General features: G+C 37.9%; 1 protein-coding gene across 6 annotated transcripts in view; it reads left to right on the top strand.

Moving 5' to 3' along the window:
- TENM3 (teneurin transmembrane protein 3) overlaps positions 1-20614 on the top strand; it is a 323322-nt gene that overhangs the window by 149445 nt on the left and 153263 nt on the right. For all 6 annotated transcript variants that reach the window (XM_037399302.1, XM_037399311.1, XM_037399292.1 and 3 more), the window contains exon 3: positions 1233-1442. In XM_037399302.1, coding sequence (XP_037255199.1) covers positions 1233-1442 — 210 coding nt within the window. The remainder of the gene's footprint in view (positions 1-1232; positions 1443-20614) is intronic.

Genomic DNA, 20614 nt, shown 5'->3' with positions numbered 1-20614 from the left:
GCTAAACTGAATATGACAGAAAAAAAATCAAAAATTGAGGTGATTCTGGCAGTGTACAAGGGAGATCAAGGGAAGGTAGCTCAAGCTTTTTGTGCCAATATGATTTGTTGTGTTAATCTTAAATATAATGCTGAAGGGTGCTGCACCTCTCCAGCATAACTATACTATTGAGTACCATAAAAACAAGTCATTACATGATGGAAAAACCCCACTCTCTTCCTTTAATATAAATATAGATTCATAGTTATGAATGGTATCCGTGCAGGTTAATCTAATTCTTTTAACATAAAGTATGTAGTAAAGCTACTTTATTTTCTGGTACAATTCCCTACCTGTAGGCAACATAATACTATATTCAGAAGTAGTCCAGCAGTCTTACCCTTACAGGGTGAGATCGGTGCTGACTAAATACCGTAAAGAACGAATGTATTCACAGGGTAAATTAGGTGACGCTTTCTCTGCTGTTTACCACGTTTAATCGTTGTTCCATTGGAGGACTAAATGCATTGTTATGATATCCTAAAGCTTTGTTTAAATCTGTCTTCCTCCGTGGTGCCTTTACAATACTTTCAAGATGTAGAAATGGGATGTAGTCATTGCATATGCATGTTTTAAAACAACTTGTGCAGATAGACTCAAGTTTTACAGGTGAAACATTTTAATAGACTTTAAATAGTGTATGTGTCTGAGAAATGCTGGTAAAAACTGAAATTCCTGTCATAGTAACTCATGGTAGAAATTCAGGGCTGAGTTTCCCTGTATGTGTGAGCTTGGAAAGCTGTTTCTGTTTCTTTGTTGGTCTGTATTTTTTTTTTTTCCATAACTAGATTTTGGACTGGAGTATCCCACTGAAAGAAGCAGCCCTGTATTTGGCCATATATTTCAGTACTTCTATACTGCGGAAAGGCTTGAATAATAGAAAATCATGTGTTTTCTGAATGGTTGTACAAAAAATACTTCGTTAAGTTTGGCACCTGTTCCTCTGTCATTCTGTGTTGCAGAGACATTGGAAGTCTAGGTAGTTGATAGACACTGTCCATTGAAATAACAAGTCGTGGCATTGCGTTAGGTTTTCTAAACCGGTTTATTACAGATAATTGTCATATCTTCTTTGTCCATCTCTTTTTATTGTTTGAAATAGACTATTCGCCTTTCAGTGATGCAAAAAATGATTTGTTGTTCATGTGATATCTTGATCCATATTTTAAATTAATTTTTATTTTTTTTCATAGGTCCTCCCATGCCATCCTCCTCATCTAGTCCATCAGTTACTGAACATTTACACTCCCCTCCTCCATCACCCAATCTCCATGACAACCAGAGGTGGTTATTAAGTAATAACGCCAGCCAGCCAGTTCAGGACTCTGATACAGATGAGGACTATACTGCCAGCTCATATCTAGTACAGACCGGTACTATTTCAGTGTCTGTCCCAGGTCATGGTAAGAAGAGGACACTTTGTCTATAGTTTGAATACCCTTTTATTTTCCATCCTTTTACAAAATCGACTAATAAAAATTAAAGATATCAACATTACTTTGTATTTTAAACTGGTTTTCCTTTAAATGTAGCAAATTATGTTTCTACTTTACTGTAGGATATGCAAGAGTAGAAACTAACTTCTAGTATATAGAAGCTCATTGAAGTTATTTTAATATGCCATACTTATATGAAACAATAGCCATTGATGATTTATTATGTAATTTGTAGCAAATGACTAGCCTTTAGTTCTGCTTTTTAAAGGATAGGCTAAAGTTGATTAAACTGTCGTGATGTTTAGCTTCAGAATAATGTGAAAGTTATCTGCCTCATCAAGTTCAGCAGGTTCCATCTGTTCCTTTAATTTCGCTGGGTCAGGAGAATGGGATTTCTATGTTACTGGATAGGGCAGTCTAGATTGGAGAAGGAGATCTAGAGGAAGAGAGCTGTGTGGTGAGAGGAGGCAACAATGGCTCCTGAGATATATGTTCCCGTGTTTCTCATACTCCCAATCAGTATGAGTAACCAACAGGAGTGACATGTATTTGAAACACCAATGCCCACTTAGACATCATGCCCTAAGAAACCACATTTTAACTTTTTTATTATTATTATTATTTACACGAAAAACAGTAGCCACAGTGTTCCATTTTTGTTGTATGCTTGAACAGATTTTCTTGCAGTAGGCAGACTGGAAGAATAACGTTAATTCGCAGCCCTTCCCCAGTAGATCAACAAAGCTTGGAGCAAACCTCTTCATTTTCTAATAACCGGTTTTGTCTTTTGATTGTAAAGAACTCTCTTACAGATGAACCACTAGAGGGGGTTTGGGGAAGTATTTTCCTGCATATCAGTTAGTTCAACAGAATTATTTTGCAGAGTGAAAACACTAGCTTGAGCTTCTCTTCCTAGCTTTGAGTGCAGCTTTGGTCTTGTGTCTAAAAGGCCAATCTGCTAAAAAGCAGTTGTGTGTGTGAATTTGACGGCTTTTGTGGGGGTTTTTTTTGCTATGTTAGGGGCTTGGATTAAGATCTTTAAAACTGACAATGATAACTTTATTTTTGCATGTTCAGCTTGCTCCATATTTAATCTGTGAAGAACTCAAAAAAATTAGTAATACATTGTCATAATCAGAGTATGTTATCAAGTTGGCTTCTTTCCTTTAGGATTATGAAATCTGTTAGAAAACATCTGCATTATCTAAATGGTAGCCTGGTGTAGTTCAATAAGTCAATACATTTAGATTACTGTATCCACCAGCCCTTCCTCTATGAATAAAAAATGCAAAAGTGAGAGAAAGCTGTTAAAAATTTTGAATGGTTGGGATGAACTCCTTATACCTTCTAGCCTCCTAGGAACTAGCATGTGTTCATCATTCCTTTAGGTTTTAGCATGTTGCTGCTTCTGACATTTTGAACAGCTGCTTGCCAGTCTGAGTTTGCCAGTATTGAGAACTGTTCCTTAACCCCTTTCACCACAGACTAGCCAAAATAATTTCAGCAGGTCCCATGGCAAGTAAAGTGTTGGCCTTTTAGCAGGACAAAATAGGGGGGGTGGAGGGGGGTGGGGGTTGATAACAAGCAAGGCAGGAGTTAACACCATGGTGTATGTTGAGAGAGTTGTTCTTGGTAAGACTTGCCAAGCAGAAGGAGAACCCAGCATACTCTGTAAGTACATGTTCGTTGTCCCCTCCCCTCTCCTGCTGTGTCCCCCTGTCACCTCTGTCTGCAGGTGTCTGAGATTGGCCCCTTCAGTGTATAAGTGCAGTAGAAGTGCTTGCAGTTTCTGCTTCCCACTGTCTAAATCGGTGATCTATATATACACTCTTAATCATTAGTCTTGCTGACAGTCATGTAATGCAGCTAATGATGTTTCACTCTCTCCACAAGATTGGACTTGTTTTTAGAAGTGCTTCAACTTGCTAACCACTGGTACTGTATTTGTGATTGCCATAATTTAAGTAAGGTTTGTTTGCTTTTCTGCTGGGTGAGGAGAAGACCATAGGTGTTCTGGTAGCAGGTTTTCATTCCTGCAGTCAGCTGCAGGATCAGGGTTTGTATTACTTGAAGAAAGGATGCTTTCTTCCAGCACGTATATGAATATTATTTGGAATATCTAATTTATTTGCTTATGGTTGGTTTCTCATACTGAGAAACATCTGATACTGTTGGCCTGTTGATGGGGAAAAAATAATGTTCTTTGTAAAACAGGCAGGAGCAGAATTTAATAATTAAGCTAATACTTTCTAAGTTAGCTACAGCTTTCTTTTACTCAGTGGTTTGCATTGTTGTATAACTTTTTACCAGTATATGAATTCCCCAAATTTACCCTAGAAAGTAAATATCATTTAATTGTGGCCTTTGGTACAGCCTTATTTTGAGTATTGTGTTTTCTTTAGGTAAAATGGTAAGTAATACGGCATGTGTAGCACTTCCACAGAAGGAAAGTGGGGGGCGGGGGCGTTTCCATAGTTGTCTTTTACATCTGAATGAATTAAGCTTTCCTTGCTATCTAATGTTAACGGATACAAAATACCTCCAGTGCCATATTCTGGGTGGTTTTGTCCAATGTTTATATTGGCAGGGGGTGAAGGATCACTTCTGAAGCATTTAAGATAAAAAAAGGTACTGACCAAAAACAATTATATAATTGAACTGTTTTCAGTTATATTGACTTTATGTGAATAGCATGTTAAATTACCCTCTCTTTAGTCTATGCAAACATCTGTTTGTTTTCCTTTAGTCTGAGTTCATTTGATCAATGTAGTTTATTTGATCAGCTCCCTCCAAATTTAAAGGATCTGATTATGTGTTTAGAATCATATTAATCTAAGTCTTTGGGTTTGATTAGTTTGTTTTGTTAACCAATGGGAATTAGCTTTCATTTGAGGAATTAGCTAAAAGAGAAATGAAAATTACTAAAATCAGTTATCAAATGCTTACCACATGAGAAGAAAAGATTTTCATGGAGGTATTGCTAGTAGCTTTAAAAATTTGTATCAAATGAGGACTGTTGTGGACAACTTAACTAGGAGTCATTTCATTTCTCTAAAAGCAGTGTGTTAATAGGTTATAAAGTTCAGAAGATGAATTTTAGGACCATCCCTCATAACAGTGTTCCTTTACACAGCACTCCAATTTGTTCTACTTGTTCTTCCTCTTCTCCGTGGTGCAGCTCAGTATACTGACTCTGTTCCAGCAGTCAGCCTATTAGTCTACTGATCTCAGAACAATTTGCTAGTTTTATTGGTTTTAGACATAAAAGCCAACTAGTTTATAAGAAATAGGAGCATCTGAATGTCTGCAGGAAAGAGGAACAATTGTTCAAGTGTGAGGAGGTAGAACTGAATCTAGAGGAAGAGGATTCTTGAATGTGACTGAGGTGGAGAGGGTTTGTTTATGTAATAAAGTCTCCTTATAAACAATAGAAGTCATGTAAATTTATTTAAGCATCTTGATAAGCTGCTTAATCTTTTTCCACAACAACCTATAGATTTCTCAGAATTCGGAAGGGAATTTATTGAAATTAGTGGTAGCTTATCTTTCAATACAGACATGTATTATAATGAGAAATACAATGCTAGATTCTTAGATTAAACAGACTGAAGAAAAGATACAGTTAAATATTAATGCTTACTACTGGCAATAGAGATTAAGAGTCTGAAATAGAAATTCAGATTTGAGGAATTTTACCCCCTAAATTTGAAATAATATGGCAAAAACTTCAGTTGCAAAGCAGAGAAAGATGGGTTTCACAGCAGCATTTGTACAGTGTATTTGAACATTCAAGTTGTACAAGATTCTTATGTTTCTTAATAACAATTTGTGATGATAGTTCATCTGATGGGAAGATCTGAAAAAGATTTCAGTATAATATAAAATGTTTTTCAGTTGTCCTTGATCAAGGGTCTGCCAGGTGACGCACAATAAGCAAGATCTGCTCCAGCCACATGGGAGTTGCAGATTGATGGGCTTTTCAGTTCAAAATGGCTAAGGTTTCCTGCAAGGAGAAAAAATTTGGATATCTAGAGCACAACTCCGAATTTCAATTTGTGAAAGAGAAAAAATAACCTAATAAGGCTGGTTGAATGATAACATATGAGAACTCTTCATATTCAGAGGTCTTATTGTAGGACATCTCACTCTGCAGACACCAAATGTTCTGTGACATGATTCTCCTATAAACATATTTTGAGGACTTTAGTTCATGATGACTCATTAGAATTTTATGGGAGAGGTTATAAAAAAGTATCAGTCCTACAGAAATTATTACTATTTTATCATACCACAATGTCAAGAAGCCAGAGTCAAAACTACCTGCTTTTGTACAAGCACCTAAAAGAATACAGGCCAAATGCTCAAGCCTGGCAGTGGTTAATGGCCAGACGCAACACATGTACATAGCATAGGTGTGAATTTTGTTGAATTTGTAAATTTGGGGCTTTTAATGTTTCAGATTTTCCCTGCAGCTATCATATTTTATTTTTCTGCTTAACTGTCTCAATTAATGTATAACCACCATAACTAAGCAATCTGCTATTTCTTCTTCTCCTCACTTCTGCTTTTTCCTTCCTGCCAGAATCAAATGAAACTGAAGTGTAAATGGAAGTACACGCAGGCATTTGTGTTAAAAGTTAGTGGAAGAGGCAAGTGACCTTAAGGCATCTTGTCTTCCTTTGCACCTCTTGCTTTTGCCTCTGTGAGGGTAAGCGGACAGCATGATTTCCCCCTTCATACCGCGCTGGCTTGAGATAAGGCTGGAAATAACCTGTGAATGTTGAAAAGACCCAGGGCAAATTAAATTAGTCCTAACCAACATCTTGGAAGTACCTCACGTAACCTTCTGGCTGTCCTGCTTTAGTGCTTACAAAACACTTCCCAGCCCTTATTCCATCTTTGCTTTGCCACAGTTATTCCACAAGGGAAACTGCGTGTGCTGCTGACCTAGAACGTAGCAGCAAGGCTGTCACCTGCCATGTATTCAAGAGCAGTTTAGCTCTGATTATTGGGGAACAAAAGGAGGGGGGGAAGAAGTGCTAGGGGAGAAGGAAACACAAACATGATGGCCAGAAACTGAATGCTTAAAAGCTGTTTTGGCTTTTTTTTGGTGAAGTGTAAACTTCTTTTTCTGTCAATCGTTCTGAGAACTGGCAAACATCTGAATTCCCTGGAAGCTCTGTGGGTGTCCACACACCTTATTTTCATTGTTGTCTTGCACATCATCTAATGAGGTATTTTTATCTCATCTCATAATTGATGAATTAAGTTTTTTCATTGTTTTATCAGTACGTACAATTTGTCTTCAAGTCAGACACTGGTCCTAAAACGTGTTGCTTGAAAAATGAATTCAGACTTGCTTTGTTAGAAATAGTCTGTGATAATAAATTAAGAATAATAGATCAAACTAGGAGGAGTTGTATTGAAGAACATCATGGAGTTATGCTATAATCTTGGTTTTATTTAACATCATCATTAGTTATATGGATGAAGAAGTAAAAAAGGCACTAAAAACACTTCCTAATGATACTAAATAGTGAGAGTTCTGAGTGCCAACTGGGGACAAAATATTAATAGAAAAGGACAAGGAAGGCTCATTAATTATATGGCCAGAAACTAATAAAGTGAAATCAGAACTGAAAAATGTAAGCTGGTCTGAGATGCAGAATATTCAAGAAAAATCTGAGGAGAAATGGTGATAGAGAACTTTAATTAGGCATAAATCTGCAACATGGTCTGACTAACAAGTACGGTTTGAGCTGGGTATACATATACATCAGCAAAGAGGGAATCACAGACATAGCATCAATGGAGTCTGAGTTTTGAATTTGGGCCTCTTGGTCTTTCAAAGTTCCTGTCAAATTCTCTTATTACTTCTAGAATTATTACTATTTATTCTGCTGTTCATATATATTTGGATGAAAACAATTAAAAGGTTAGAGGTGTTAATATATGGGAATAGGTAAGCGAATAAAACTTTTGACTCTCTACATAGCCTAAGTACTAATTAAGTGCTGACAAAGGGAAACCAGTAACCCAAGATGGAATGAAGCATGTTTTATACCATGTAGAGATATAATTAAAAGCTGTAGGATGAAAATAAGGAAAGATTGGACACATCAGCAGGGAAAACTCTCCAACGGTGAGCTGCATTAAAGATACCTAGGTCTATCCCAAGGGAAGTGACAGAACCTCTGTCACTTTGTAACATGAAGTTAAAATAAATAAAAAATATCAGTCATACTGCTGAGAACAAACCTACGTTTGCTTAGGAGAAGGTGGACTGAGGTAACCTTTTCTAGCAATATCTGTGTGCGTTTCAAATCAGGTGTACATAAGTTTGTAGTTTGTAACAGAGATTGTGGTACTAAGTTACTGTAAGTGTGTTCCATTAGCTGCATGCATGTTGCAATGCATTGTCTTGTTTAAATGTAACCAAAAAAGCCCCAGTTTGTCCTGCTGCCCAGGCTGGACTGAAATTGTCCACACCTTCCATAATAAATCCTTTGCAAAGCAGACACTTTCTTTTCCCACTTGCTGGACCGTTTTATATCTTGCAAAATTACAAAATAAGGTTGCCTGTTCTCAGTGGAAACTACCAATGTCTTCTGGGCATGTGCATGTTCTTGTAAATATTTCTGAAGCAAACATGCTTGATACCCATAAATTCAGAATGCCTGTGATGCTGGATAGAGATATCTGACAAGCTTTCTGTAAATATGGAATAAGTTCTTGCTATAAAAATACATGTATTTCTGAGGCCGGAGACTTGTATTTCAGCCACTGTATAGCAGTGCTTGCAGGCTTCCTTGGTAGCTACAGAAGCACTTAATCTCTGACGGTCAAAAATCAGGCAATGCAGGAAGGCCAGTATCCTTTGGGTACAGATCAACAGATTTATCTGTTCTGCGTGCTTGGGGCAAATACGGTTGCTTTAAAAACTTAAAAAATGTCTCTTGAATGATAGCCGATTTATTTTTGATCCTTTTTTGATATTTGATTTCAATTTCATGAATACGTCTTTTTATCCTCTTTCTTGTGTTTTTAAGCCAAACTTCTGTCAACATTGTTCCCTTAATGTACAAAAATGTACATTTGTTCAGTTTAATTAAGCATTCAGTCTGTTTGCCAAGAGCAAATTACAGTTCCCCAATCTTACCCTCACCCCTCCAAAATCAAATTTTGTAAAGTGGTGAGCAATTAGTTCTCATATCTGATTGTTTTAAGTCATGTTTTTCTCTTAAAGATTTTTGTAGTTTTTGATCTCTGTTACTTAATAGAAGAGCCAAGACCAATTATTTCTCCTCAGATTGTGGCCTTTGTAGCCTTCAAAGAACAGTCTCCTCCATGCCTCCTGTATCATTAACTGCAAAATATCTTTACAAAGATGATTACGGCCTCTTCACAAATCAAAGGATTCAGGGTGACAAATTATCCATCTTCTATTTGAATGCATGCCAGATTGGACAACCTGCCAACTGTGTATCGTGCTGCAGATATCATCTGATGCAGACACATTTCGTCCCCTCCTTCCATCCCCATCAAAAAGCATATTACAAAAAAATCATGCAAGTTAAGAAAATCTGTGAAGATAAACTGATTCTGAAATACGGTGAAATGCAAAAGCAGAACACAGTTTTATCAAAGGAAGAAAGCTGCATCCAAATATCAGATTGCTTAAACTGAACAAACATGTACCTGGCAGTATAGATGAACATGAGAGTGAAAAATGCATCCCTTATGTGCTTGCTAGTGCTTGCATGCACAATGTTTCCTTTTACTAGCTTGATTACAGAACAGACATTCCCAATTGGAAGATAAGGAGACTGAATTTAAATTCTGTCACAGTTTGTTAATGGAAGAATCCTGAAGTCATGATCAGAAACGAGATGTACTGTTCTTGTGGGGAAAAGTAGGCTTTAACAGATTTATGGTAGAAGTTAATTTGTAATACAAAAGGTAAAAGGAGAAGGAAACAGTCACAGAGAGAGTTAATTTTCGTTATAAAGTTACAAAACTGAGGACTGTACCCAGCTACTGCTTAGGCAGACTTCTGGGGGTACAAGGTGTGCTTGCGCGCAGCAAATAACTCTTATGAGGTCAGGATCAGATGCACGTGTCTCACATCATCACGTTAAACTCCATTACTTATGATCTTTCATTATTTTATTTCAGAGAAAGGTGTAATATTTTTAACTTTGTATCACAATAGATTTTTTTTAAAGCCCTACTTAGGAAGGGAAGACTCAAGATTTTACACATGCTCCCATTTATTTGTTCATCGCTCAGTGGCAACAGCCTGAACTTAAGAGTTTCACCATCCTTTCCTATCAGCTCCAATGCTCACCAAATCTTGATAGCTTTTAGAATACAAAACTTCTTCCGGAAACATACAATGAATTGAAGGCTGTGAGCTTTTGAAAATCTTTATTTTTTTTTTAATCTTCTTGTTTCTTAGTCTTTAGGCTGTTCTCATTAGGGGTGGTTTTTAAAAAACAAGCAAACAAACAAATCATGGGTTTTTTTCCAGCTCTGGGAGCTTAGTTAGTAATTTCATTTTTTATTTTAGCTAAACTCATATCAGTTATGTAGTCCTGCTTATTGTGAGGACCTAGTGCTTTGGAGAGCACCAAATATCTACCAGCTTGGTGCAAAATGTATAAAATTATTAAGGATAACATGGACTGTCCTGCCCTCTTGCTTGTGAAGTTTCCTCCTCCAGCTGGGACTGAGTCTTTAGTCACTGTCGAAGAAAAAAAGCTCTGCAGATACATAAAATGCTTCATTTATTCCTTAGCTCTGCTGAATGCTGATGATTGCTAGGGCCTGATTCTGTACTTCTGAGGAAAGCCAGGTTGCTGTTGGATTAAATGGAAGTTGCCAGTGGGCGTTAATGCAGGAGTTAAGTCATTGTAATGCAATTGCAACACACATTTTATTCTATAGTGTTGAAAAAGTCCCTGTAGCAAAAAAATAGAGCATTAGTCAGCAACAAAAAATGTGGTTTGTCTCCTCATTGCCTTTTGGCTTCCACTTGAACTCTGTTTTGGCTACCTGTTAAGTTAGAGAACAATGTTTTAGTGCTTTAAATATGTTACTGGAAGTAAACGGGGCTCACAAATTCTGCTGGCAGATCCTTGTTGCATTCTTTCCTAGGAGAAATACCGAGGATTTTGTGCTTGAATCAGTAAGCAAAAAATAAATAGGTGTGCACTGGATGATTGTGAAAACAGAGCCTGTCTCAAAGTTGCTTTGAAAAGTAAAAGGCTAAACATTGGGCACCTTTAATTTAACATCCTTTTTCTTTCTAAATATTACTAGGTATTTCGAAAGCTTAAGAGTGTGCTTAAAGCATAATTTAATAATTAAATAAATCAATAAAGCAGAGCTTTTCTACCTTATACACAAAAGGCTTCTCCATTTAGTATCTTTCCGTGTCTGACGTAGCATTGACATGAATTTATTTGTCACTAACCCATTAGGAGTACACAGGAGTAGTAACCCTACTTTTGAAGATGCAGAGATCTGACTGGAAGGCACATCAGCCTTCCTCTCTCATGCAAGGCCAAGGATTCCTATTGTCAGATGCAGTGGGCATGAAAGCAGCAATTTTACAGCACAAAAACTCCAATAACATTTACTGCGGTTGGCTGAGATTGCAATGCACACAGGCACTGCTCAGTCTTGGTTGCTTAAGCACCAGCTTTCCTTGGCTTTTTGCCAGCCTGCGCGATTCAATGAGACAAATCCTTTAAGGGAAAAGAGTTTTCCTAGTAACTTGCTGTGGGGTAAACAGACCATTCAGGCATAGTTTATTGCATTACATACTTGAGTATGCATACTGGAATGTGGCAAAGTAATGGGCAGAATTATTTTAATCGTTAGAATTCATAGGTACGAGATATGTTCTCTGAGCCAGGAGGGGGGGGGGGGGAAAAAAAGTAAGGATGTATCTGTCTGCTAAGCTGCTGATCATTTATTACAAAGGACTAAAATTATTCTCTCCGTGGGAATTCTGTATGTTTACACTAGTATCCCTGCTATGGTTACAGAGAAATGAATTAATTCGCCTCTTTATTGCTATTCTTCACTTGAAGATGAATCCCACAACAGTTAGCAGCAGCCAGTTAAAATGTCAAAGAACAGCTCTGTGTATGTAACGGGATACTTTGTTAGCATGAAAAAAAAAAAAAAATCTCAATTTAGAAATACTCTAAGTAGGGGATACTTGCAAATTAAAAGGAATTCAGTAACGGTAAATTCTACCGTCAGTCCAACTCATCTTTGTGGTGATATGTACCATGTTTTACAGTAATCAGCAGTAAACATCCCATCATTGCTGTAACCTGGAGACTCCAGATGAAATATTCTCTTATATATTATTTTATGTGCATTTCTTAAAGCTTTAATTTAACACTGCAGTACCTATGCAGACAACATATAATGGAATTTATTTGTAGAAAAACATATGTTGTGATAGCTGAATATATAGAAGGCTGACTTGGCTGTCACTGAGTACAAAGTAGCTGCTGCTGTTTGGATCTTTTAGTTCATTCAGGCAGCTTGGAAGAAGGGTAAAGCTTTTCCTTGGTTTTGTTGCTAGTAGTGGGTGTAAAGGGGGCTTGTTTTGTTCATTCTTAAATCCAAAGAACACAAAGGGGTTTTTTTGTCATGCGCTTCCTTCTTTCCCCTCAGTGGTATCCTACAGTGTGTTCAGGAAAGGTTTAAAATACTGTCCGTGCTTGTTTCTTGAGTCTGGGTTACTTTCTGGTAGGTTGTCCTCTGTTGAGCAGTGAAAAAGCGAGGATAGGAGTGACCTTGCACCCCTCACTCTGTGTACACCAGCATCGAAGATGCTTCAGAGAGCCAGTGAAGCACTTACAATTTATGAGTTGTGCTTTTGATTCTTTAAATCTGCACAGCAACTCCATCAGGTTTTTACAGCTGGACTCTTGCTGTAATTGCTACTGGGATGAGATGCGCAACGTGGGGTTTTGGAGCTAAGTACTTCATTGTTTTACTGGCCAAAAGTATATAGCATAGTGGGAGCAACAGACTTCCTGAAATTTGCACTTGTATATCTTCATGTTCTTCACCCATTTCCGACATGCTGCTGATTTGCCAGCAGGCGTTCTAAATGGGGATGATAAAAATGGAAATGCTGAAAGATAAAGTTTCTTAGAGCAGCGGTATGTTAATAAAGAAGTTGCTTGTGATTACAAACGTATGGTAAGTGTCCAAAGATCTGTTTTTCATTAATTAAAAGACATTTTTACTGGTACTGAAAAATTAGAAAGAAGCACTTCACGATTTGAATCTTGTTGACATCAGATCACAACATAACGCTCAGATAAAAAGTATCCACCGACAGAAACAGTAGTGATTGGTACCTTGTAAGCTTCAGTTTCCAAGTCTAGATCTTATGTGTCTCCAGGTATGTATAATTTTGGCCATATTTGCCTGGCTAATTTGAAGATAATCCTTCTTTCTCAAGTCTTTATAATGCATTTTTCAAGAGATACAACATAAAATTGTTACTTATGCCCCACCTGTAACTTATAGTTTTCAAAATTCACTGCAGTATTTTTCTTCAGATGTCCTTCATGATCTATTTCCTCAAGGCCTTTCATCAGTGGCTTGTAATACAGGATGTTTTTCTGTTTGTTTACAGTTTTGTACGGATAAATTATTTCTTATTTTAATATGGTCTCCCATTTGGAAGCCTCTGTTGTCTCCTTTAATTGTCATGAATTCTGACTAGTGTGTGCCTAAGCCAGTAAACCTGAAGGCAGAGAGGGAGGATGGGTTAGATATGTGCTAAAACTCCTTTCTAGCTTCCGAAAAGCCCTCTGGAATAAACTGGTTTGCCAAGCCTTCTGGGACAGGAGGCCCTGAGGGACATTCCTGGGCAGGGCGGAGGAATGGGCCAGTGTACTTGCACTGCTTTGAGCCTGAAAGGCAAATTCTTCCCTCCCCTATTACAGTTATTTATAGTGTTAGCTAGGCATTAAAATGGATGGTGTTGTAGAGAAAGACCAGCAGAATAATAGCAGAGTAAAACAGTACAGCCTGGCCAGGTTTATCCAATTGTTTTATCATTAGTAACACTCAGATCAAAATTTCTGTTAAATAATTTCATCTGGCTGTTCTTTTGATTCAATCTTGAACCTTGTATGCAGCTTTGCTTCGTTACCATGTAACACTTTTTTATAATCGTGACCATAACAGACCATATTTTTTCCCCCTTTGTGTGTGAAAAATTCCTTAAGAGAGTTAAAATGCAAGGTTGTAAAGAATAAAATGCTTAAACATAAGCATTTTAACCACACATCTCTAGAAGTAAGTACCCTGTAGCACCGATTTTGTGCTAGGGAAGTTGGGGAAGCTTCCATATCCTTCATGCATGCTTTAGCAATGTCGGTGTTCCTGTATGCTGTTCTGCCCCAGATTTAATCTTTTCTGTCGTATCTTAAAGGAGCAGACAGTGACTATGGATTTTGCACCTGGAATTTTAAACTGGCAGGCATATATGTATGTATTTTGGAGTCATGGATAGGATGCTGCTTCCATTGAAGGTTCAAGAAATTTGAAGGCAGGAAAATAATCAAAGGAATGATTAAAAGATGTTTAACTTTTTTTTTTATGTGGTTAGCAGTATAGAATTTTTAGCTAACGTTGATCCAGAAATAGTAAAATGTGAAACTAAACAGTCTATAATCAGTGTACTCACCTTTCATCTATAGTGATGATGGTTAGTGCAAAGGCTTAAATCCTGGCAGAATTAAGTTGTAGTTACCGTACGTTTGTGTTTCTGGTTCCTTTTACTGTACTGCCATGATTGCAACAGAACTTAAAATGTATTTAAAGAAATGTGAAAAGTATACTCCTGTGGTTACAAAGACTTAAACTATTCAGTGGCATCTGCAGAAAGCCTTTGGGAAAAACTCTTGAGAGTTACGAAGTATGGGAACCTCAGGATTCAGTGTTCTTTTGCTGCCTCATCAGTGCTGCTCTAGTTTTGTTTGGTTCCTTGGGAGATGAGTAGAAAAGGGAAAAAAAATAGTAGCAGGTCAGATATTTCCACCGTTCAAAAACATGCTCTCTGCTGACGTGTCAGACAACAACTCTGCCATACGAGCGAAGCCAAGTGGTGATGCATCAAAGCCTCTAATTTTGAATCCACAGAAGGTCCTAGAAAATTAGATCCCTTTTTCTTAGCGTTTTTGTTGTTTAGCATAGTATGAATGGTCATTTCCATTGCTATATTACTGCTGCGGAGTGTCAGCAGGCTTTGTAAGTGCAGTTCCCTCATGTTCAAAAGAAAATGAATGAGTAATGGAGATGGCTTATCTTCTACCACGTATCAATTTTTGGTGTTGTCAAATGTTCAGCTCTCTTATGGAGAGGCAGGCATGAATCCCCTCTTCTGCTAGTGGGAGCATATGCAGCTGATTAGGGGACAATTTTTTTGATACCACCCCTCCTCTTAGAAAAATAGGCAGGGAGATGTTCTTTCCAGATTCTTTCTGAGCCTAACTTCTGAGCCACCTTGGGGCAAAGCAGGAGGGAGGTAAGTGGAGATGAAAAAGAGATAGTCCTGGACTCATCTGCCCTTATCTCTGTCTCTGATGACTCATCTTTTTAATGCTCCTTAAGCAGTCAAGAGTGCTGAGGAATGCCATATAGTCAAATGTACAATACAGCAGGCTCAAACTGGTGGGAGCCTTTTCCTCCCTGAAGTGACCTGTATGCGTGGATATGATTTTTTTTTATTATTATTATTTTTCATTTTCCTTCCTATTCTTTGGAGAGAGGTTTGTTGGGGTTTTTCTCTTCTTCCATCTTAATTTTAGTCCTCCTCATCCTTTAGATGTACTCTTTTAATTTCTTCCTTTCCCTTTTTGTACCCCTTCTCCTTTGAAGGATTCTTTTTCTTATTAAGTCACGTAACCTTTATTAGACCATACCATGCCACTCCATCCCACTTCCTACTTTCTCTTTTATCCTTTTTTCCTCTTTTCCAGTGGACTCTTTTCACATCATTCTCTCCTTGTTCAGGCTTCCTGCCTCCCCTTCCTCATTCCCTTTGTTGTGCTCTCCATGGGACAGGTATATCTCCTGAAAAGGTGCTTTGTTCAGAATGTATCTGCCTTGGGGCAGCTATTTAATGAAAAAATCAGCTTTCCATCCCATGCTTCTATCCCTCTGAAGCCCTACGCAGTAAATGCCAATTACAGTTTTACATAATTAAAATAACCATGTCGTATTTCTTTTTTTAATATTGGTGTCTTCACATTAAAGGAATTGAATATTATGCAGCGTGTATGTTTTTTTGAAACAAAAAATAGAATTTATGCTTCTAATCCATATTACAGTTCTCATTATCCAGAATTTTCTTTAACCCTTCTTTTCTGTACTGAGAATATTCCAGCCATCTGCAGAAGGGTCAGCAAAAACACAAATAAGAACACTTAGAAGAAGTCTAGTTGCTTTATAATTGGGGATGAAAACTAACATCCTGGCTGCTTCTGATCCCTCTTACACTTGGGCAGCAGGAAAGCTGTTAGAAGGGATGAAAATTGATCAAAAAAAAAACCCCAACAGACTTCACTTGATGGCTGCTGTGGTTATTGGGAGAATTCGCAGTTGCAGAGAGGACAATGGGAGATAAAGATACAGAAAACTGTCTGTCTCAGGTGGTTCTAGCTGTGCAGGATAATCTTAACCTTTTGGGTGCTGGGCTACTTATCCTGCCCCAGGGAACTGAGAGATTCGTGGATACTTTATTATCCTTACAAGAGGATTAAAAGCAGAAATGAAGGAGATGTTGGTACTGGTAATGGCATTAATTTACTGAAATGTGACTAGTTTTGCTGTAGAGAGTAGCTGTTTTCAGACTTCTCAGTAAGATGCTCCCACTTAACCTGAAATGCCACTCTCTTTAATGTGTGAGCTTGATACCAAGTGGCTCTTTAGGCTCCCTGTGCAAAAGTTAACATCAGGATTTATGCTTTTCCCCAAGTGTTTTCTCTATCCCTTCTATTTTATTCTATACAGTTCTGTATTCTTGCTCTTAATGCACAGTATTGTGCAAATAGCTAGATTTTAAGTAGCTGAAGCTAACAATTGATACAGAAATGAATATGTTTTAGAAACAAGGATCTTACCTTTTTTCCCCCCAGAATTTTGTTAAAATTACTAGATGATCTTTTGAAAGTCAAATTTTTAAAAGACAAAAGTCAAGTTTGGAATTGCAGATTTCTCTGAAGAGATTAATGATATAAATGGATTACTGAGAGCAGTTTTAGGAACTGTGTTCTCTGTAGTGTTTCATGCTCAGGTAGTCCCATTAGAGAAAGTATTTTTGTTCAAGAGGTGACAGGCAGTCAGCAAGTAGGACTTCAACAGCATCGCTGCATGTAAAACAATGCTTTTTGCATAAGTGAAAGGATCATAATATTAGAGTGGCATCAGGATATGATTGCAATGGTGGTGACATGTTTGTGCCTAAATGTGAGATGAGCGATTAATTGATGGACAAAGGATAAAAAGAGTTTAAACGTGCTGTGAAGAATGTTTTATCTAGTGCGTGGAAGCTTTTACAAAAAAATTACCATGTGTAGACATAACACCGTTGCCTTGGTGACTCCCATGTTGCATGCGATTGAGAGTACTCTGCCTGCTTCTGGGCTCTCAGAAGAGATAGGGACCTGCTGGAGAGGGTCCAGCTCAGGGCTACAAAGGTGACTAAGGGGCCTGGAGCACCTCCCTTACGAGGAAAGGCTGAGAGCTGGGGCTGTGTAGCCTGGAGAAGACTGAGAGGGGATCTTGTCAATGTCTAGAAATACCTTATGGATAAGTGTCAGGAGGACGGGGGCAGGCTCTCTTCAGTGGTGCCCAGTGACAGGACAAGGGGCAATGGGCACAAACTGCAACACCAGAAGTTCCATCTGCATATGAGGAAAAGTTTCTTTGAGAGGAACCAGAGTACTGGAACAGGCTGCCCAGGGAGGTTATGGAGTCCCCTCCTCTGGAGACATTCAAAACCGACCTGGACGCAATTCTGTGCAACCTGCTCGAGGAGAGCCTGCTTTAGCAGGCGGTTGGACTAGATGATCTCCAGAGGTCACTTCCTACTCTGACCATTCTGTGAGATCACACCTGAGACTCTTTTCTGGAATGGAGGAGCTATGTATCTCCTCAGAGTAGTTAATTTTGCTCAGCGATTAATTCAATAGTTGTGCTCCCAGCACCCTAACTGGTCATCCGGCAGTGTGAGTGGACCTGCCAAGATTTCCCATCTGCTCTGGGGCACACAGTGCCCCTGGTCGTATACCCTCCAAGCACCCGTGTGGCAGCCCTGCACAGCAGCCCTCTGGTTGTGCTGGTGATGTCCAAAGGGCTGGAGTGGTCAGAGGGAATTAGCTGGCATTGTAACGCAGAGCAGATGGATGTCTGTGGCATACATAACCAATCCCAAGGATCTCTTCCAATGCTCTAGTAGTGTGGTTGGAACTAGTCTGCTTTAAAGGAAAGAAAATATGGCAGGATGGTTCTGAGGCACCCTGGAACGTGGTTAGAGAAAAAACAGAATTGCTCTTTGAAGCACATTGCAAAAACAGGATAGCTGCTGCTTTTATGTCCTAGGACAGAAGTTCCTCTTGGGTGCCTTTGTCCTTCCCTTGTCAGTCTTTTTTCTCTTTTTTTTTTTCATCTTTCACCATTCTTTCTTCAGTGTTTTTTTTTAATTCTCTTGTATGCTAGTAGAAACATCTTTGACATGTCTGAGTGGTTGTCTCTATACATTTACCATTGTGCTTTGTTTTTTCCTTTCCCAGATGTTTGCATTTTTAAGGGATTTCATTGCCTAGAGGCTATTATTTCTCAAAAGAAAAGAAAAAAAGTAGAAGAATATTTCAATTGCTTTTCTTAAAGCACAAAGAAAATTTACAGTTTTTTTTAATCTCCTGTCATATTTTAGAAACTTGTGAGAATTTTGCTTGTGATTATATTACCAGTTTATCAGTCTAGGTTTTCCTTAATCGTATTTCTCAACCATATGTTCAGTATGTCATCATTATATGTATGGTGCAATAAGATACTGTGCAACAGAGCAATGCGAATTGCTCAGGTTATTTTAAGATTTACAGTCAATCACATAAAGAAATGGAAAAAAACCAAAACAGAGTGAGTTTCACATTTAGTATTGTAATCCTTTAAATCTGTATACCCCTTTAATTTTTTTTTCATTACTGATATTTCCTTAGTATGTAGAATGGAGACACATTGGTTCTGTAGAAGAAACTACATTGTAAAAGAAACACCTTAAAAGGAAGTAATTTCCATTCATTAGTACAACACTCTGAACTGATTAATGAGACCAATATAATTTTGTATTTCAGAAGTAATAGCTTGAGTTATTTTTTTCCCAAATTGTTCATATTTTATTGGCTGTTTATTTTCTATTACATTACTTTTCAGATTTATGCAAAGTACTTGTAATTATCATATCCTTCATTTGATGCAATGAATATATTTTACTGGACAGCTTTATGCATTCGGTGTTACATTTTCATTTTGCAGCTGAAGACCAATTTCCTAATTGCACTTATGTATTTAGTTGGTTATTGCAGTTTTGGTTTTGTTCTTAGTGTTTTCAGGCCCTTTTCCGAGCTGCTCTGAATTTTGCATTTGTGTTAGGCATGTGCAAGGCAGGGCTGTCTGTGATTTTACAAGTTACAAGTCTAAACCAAGCTTTCATTAGCTACTCTTGTAGTTCTGAAGATTGCGACTGAAAGTTGCACCTTATATCTGCAATTGAATTTCAAATATTAACTTTAAGGTTGATACCCAGTAGTTAGTATGGAAGCAAAATGTTTGTGGAAACTTCCAAACTGTTGATTGAAATTTCCATAGTACCTCTGTCCTGCTAAGAGGAAGAGCAGGAAAAGAATACTTTTCTGCCTGGGGCTTTTGTGCCTTACATGCCATGGAGATAGGAGCTGTATACAAACAACTTTGTCATTTATAGCCAGCACTTTGTTTTTTGTCTGAACCCAGTGATTTTAAAACATCATTGGAGCAGTAATTTTCCTCTTGTAAGTAATAAACATGCCACATCCTTAAAAGACAAAGTGTGAGACATAGCTATAATTGCTCAGTTTTGGTGCCAAGGATAAGTGGTTTGAAGGAAGCTTAGCACCCTTATCCCTAGGGAGATGTAAATTGTCACAGGCAACGCCAGGCACAGTAACTTCTCACTTGAGTTCTAGTAAACAGCAAGGACACGTCCCAAGTATAATAGATATTCATGAAGTAATATTAAATGTACTACTTCTGACACATATTTATATTTTTATTAACAGTAATTTTGTATGCATTTGCATAAATACTTATAGTGCAACATATTTATATTCCAAGAGCTTTAACAGTGCTGCAAATATCAAAGACAACATGAATTATTCTTCTGTTCTGTAAGAGTAGATAGCTTTTCTAGAGGCACACGCTTCTCATTGTGTTCCTGTGTAAGGGCAAAAGAAATCACAGGTCAAGTGGGACCTTCTTGCTGTCATAGCAGTGAGACTGATCTTAGTGGCTTGAATATTCTTTCTTGAGGTTTGCTTTTCAAATAAGTTTTTATTTGTTCAGTAACAATTTATATGTACTCATGTTCCCCTGTCCCTGCCAAAAAAAAGGTAAGTAAATACAGTAGAACAATGGTGGATATGGTTAAGCTCAGACCTTAATGGAATGACCTTAAGCAACTGACTGATAAGCACTGAGGATACTTTGTGTAAGTGGAGAGAAACCCATCCACATAGAAACTAGTCTGCTATTCCTTCGCTCTGTGTGCATAAATCAGAAGACAGCTCAAAATGCATACCTCAGTTCAGTGAAAGTTGTTTCTGATATAGAAGAGACACATGCCAACTGGGGTTGACTCCTATGGCATGTGTACCAGTAATCAGAATTCCTCTGTTTTTATGAGGAAGAGGAAACTATTAAAAAGCTCATTGAGACTACTGGTATTAGCAAAAGCCCTGGTCATTAAACACCTGAGCACTAGTCTAGGAGGAGTAAATCTGGCATCTTTCCCCATGTCCAGCAAAGTTCCGTCCCAAGTTCAAATACAGCTTGGA

Source organism: Falco rusticolus, chromosome 1 (assembly GCF_015220075.1).
Source record: "Falco rusticolus isolate bFalRus1 chromosome 1, bFalRus1.pri, whole genome shotgun sequence".
NCBI lineage: Eukaryota > Metazoa > Chordata > Aves > Falconiformes > Falconidae > Falco > Falco rusticolus.
The sequence above is the reverse complement of the archived record's forward strand: the minus strand, read 5'-3'. Positions and strand labels throughout refer to the sequence as shown.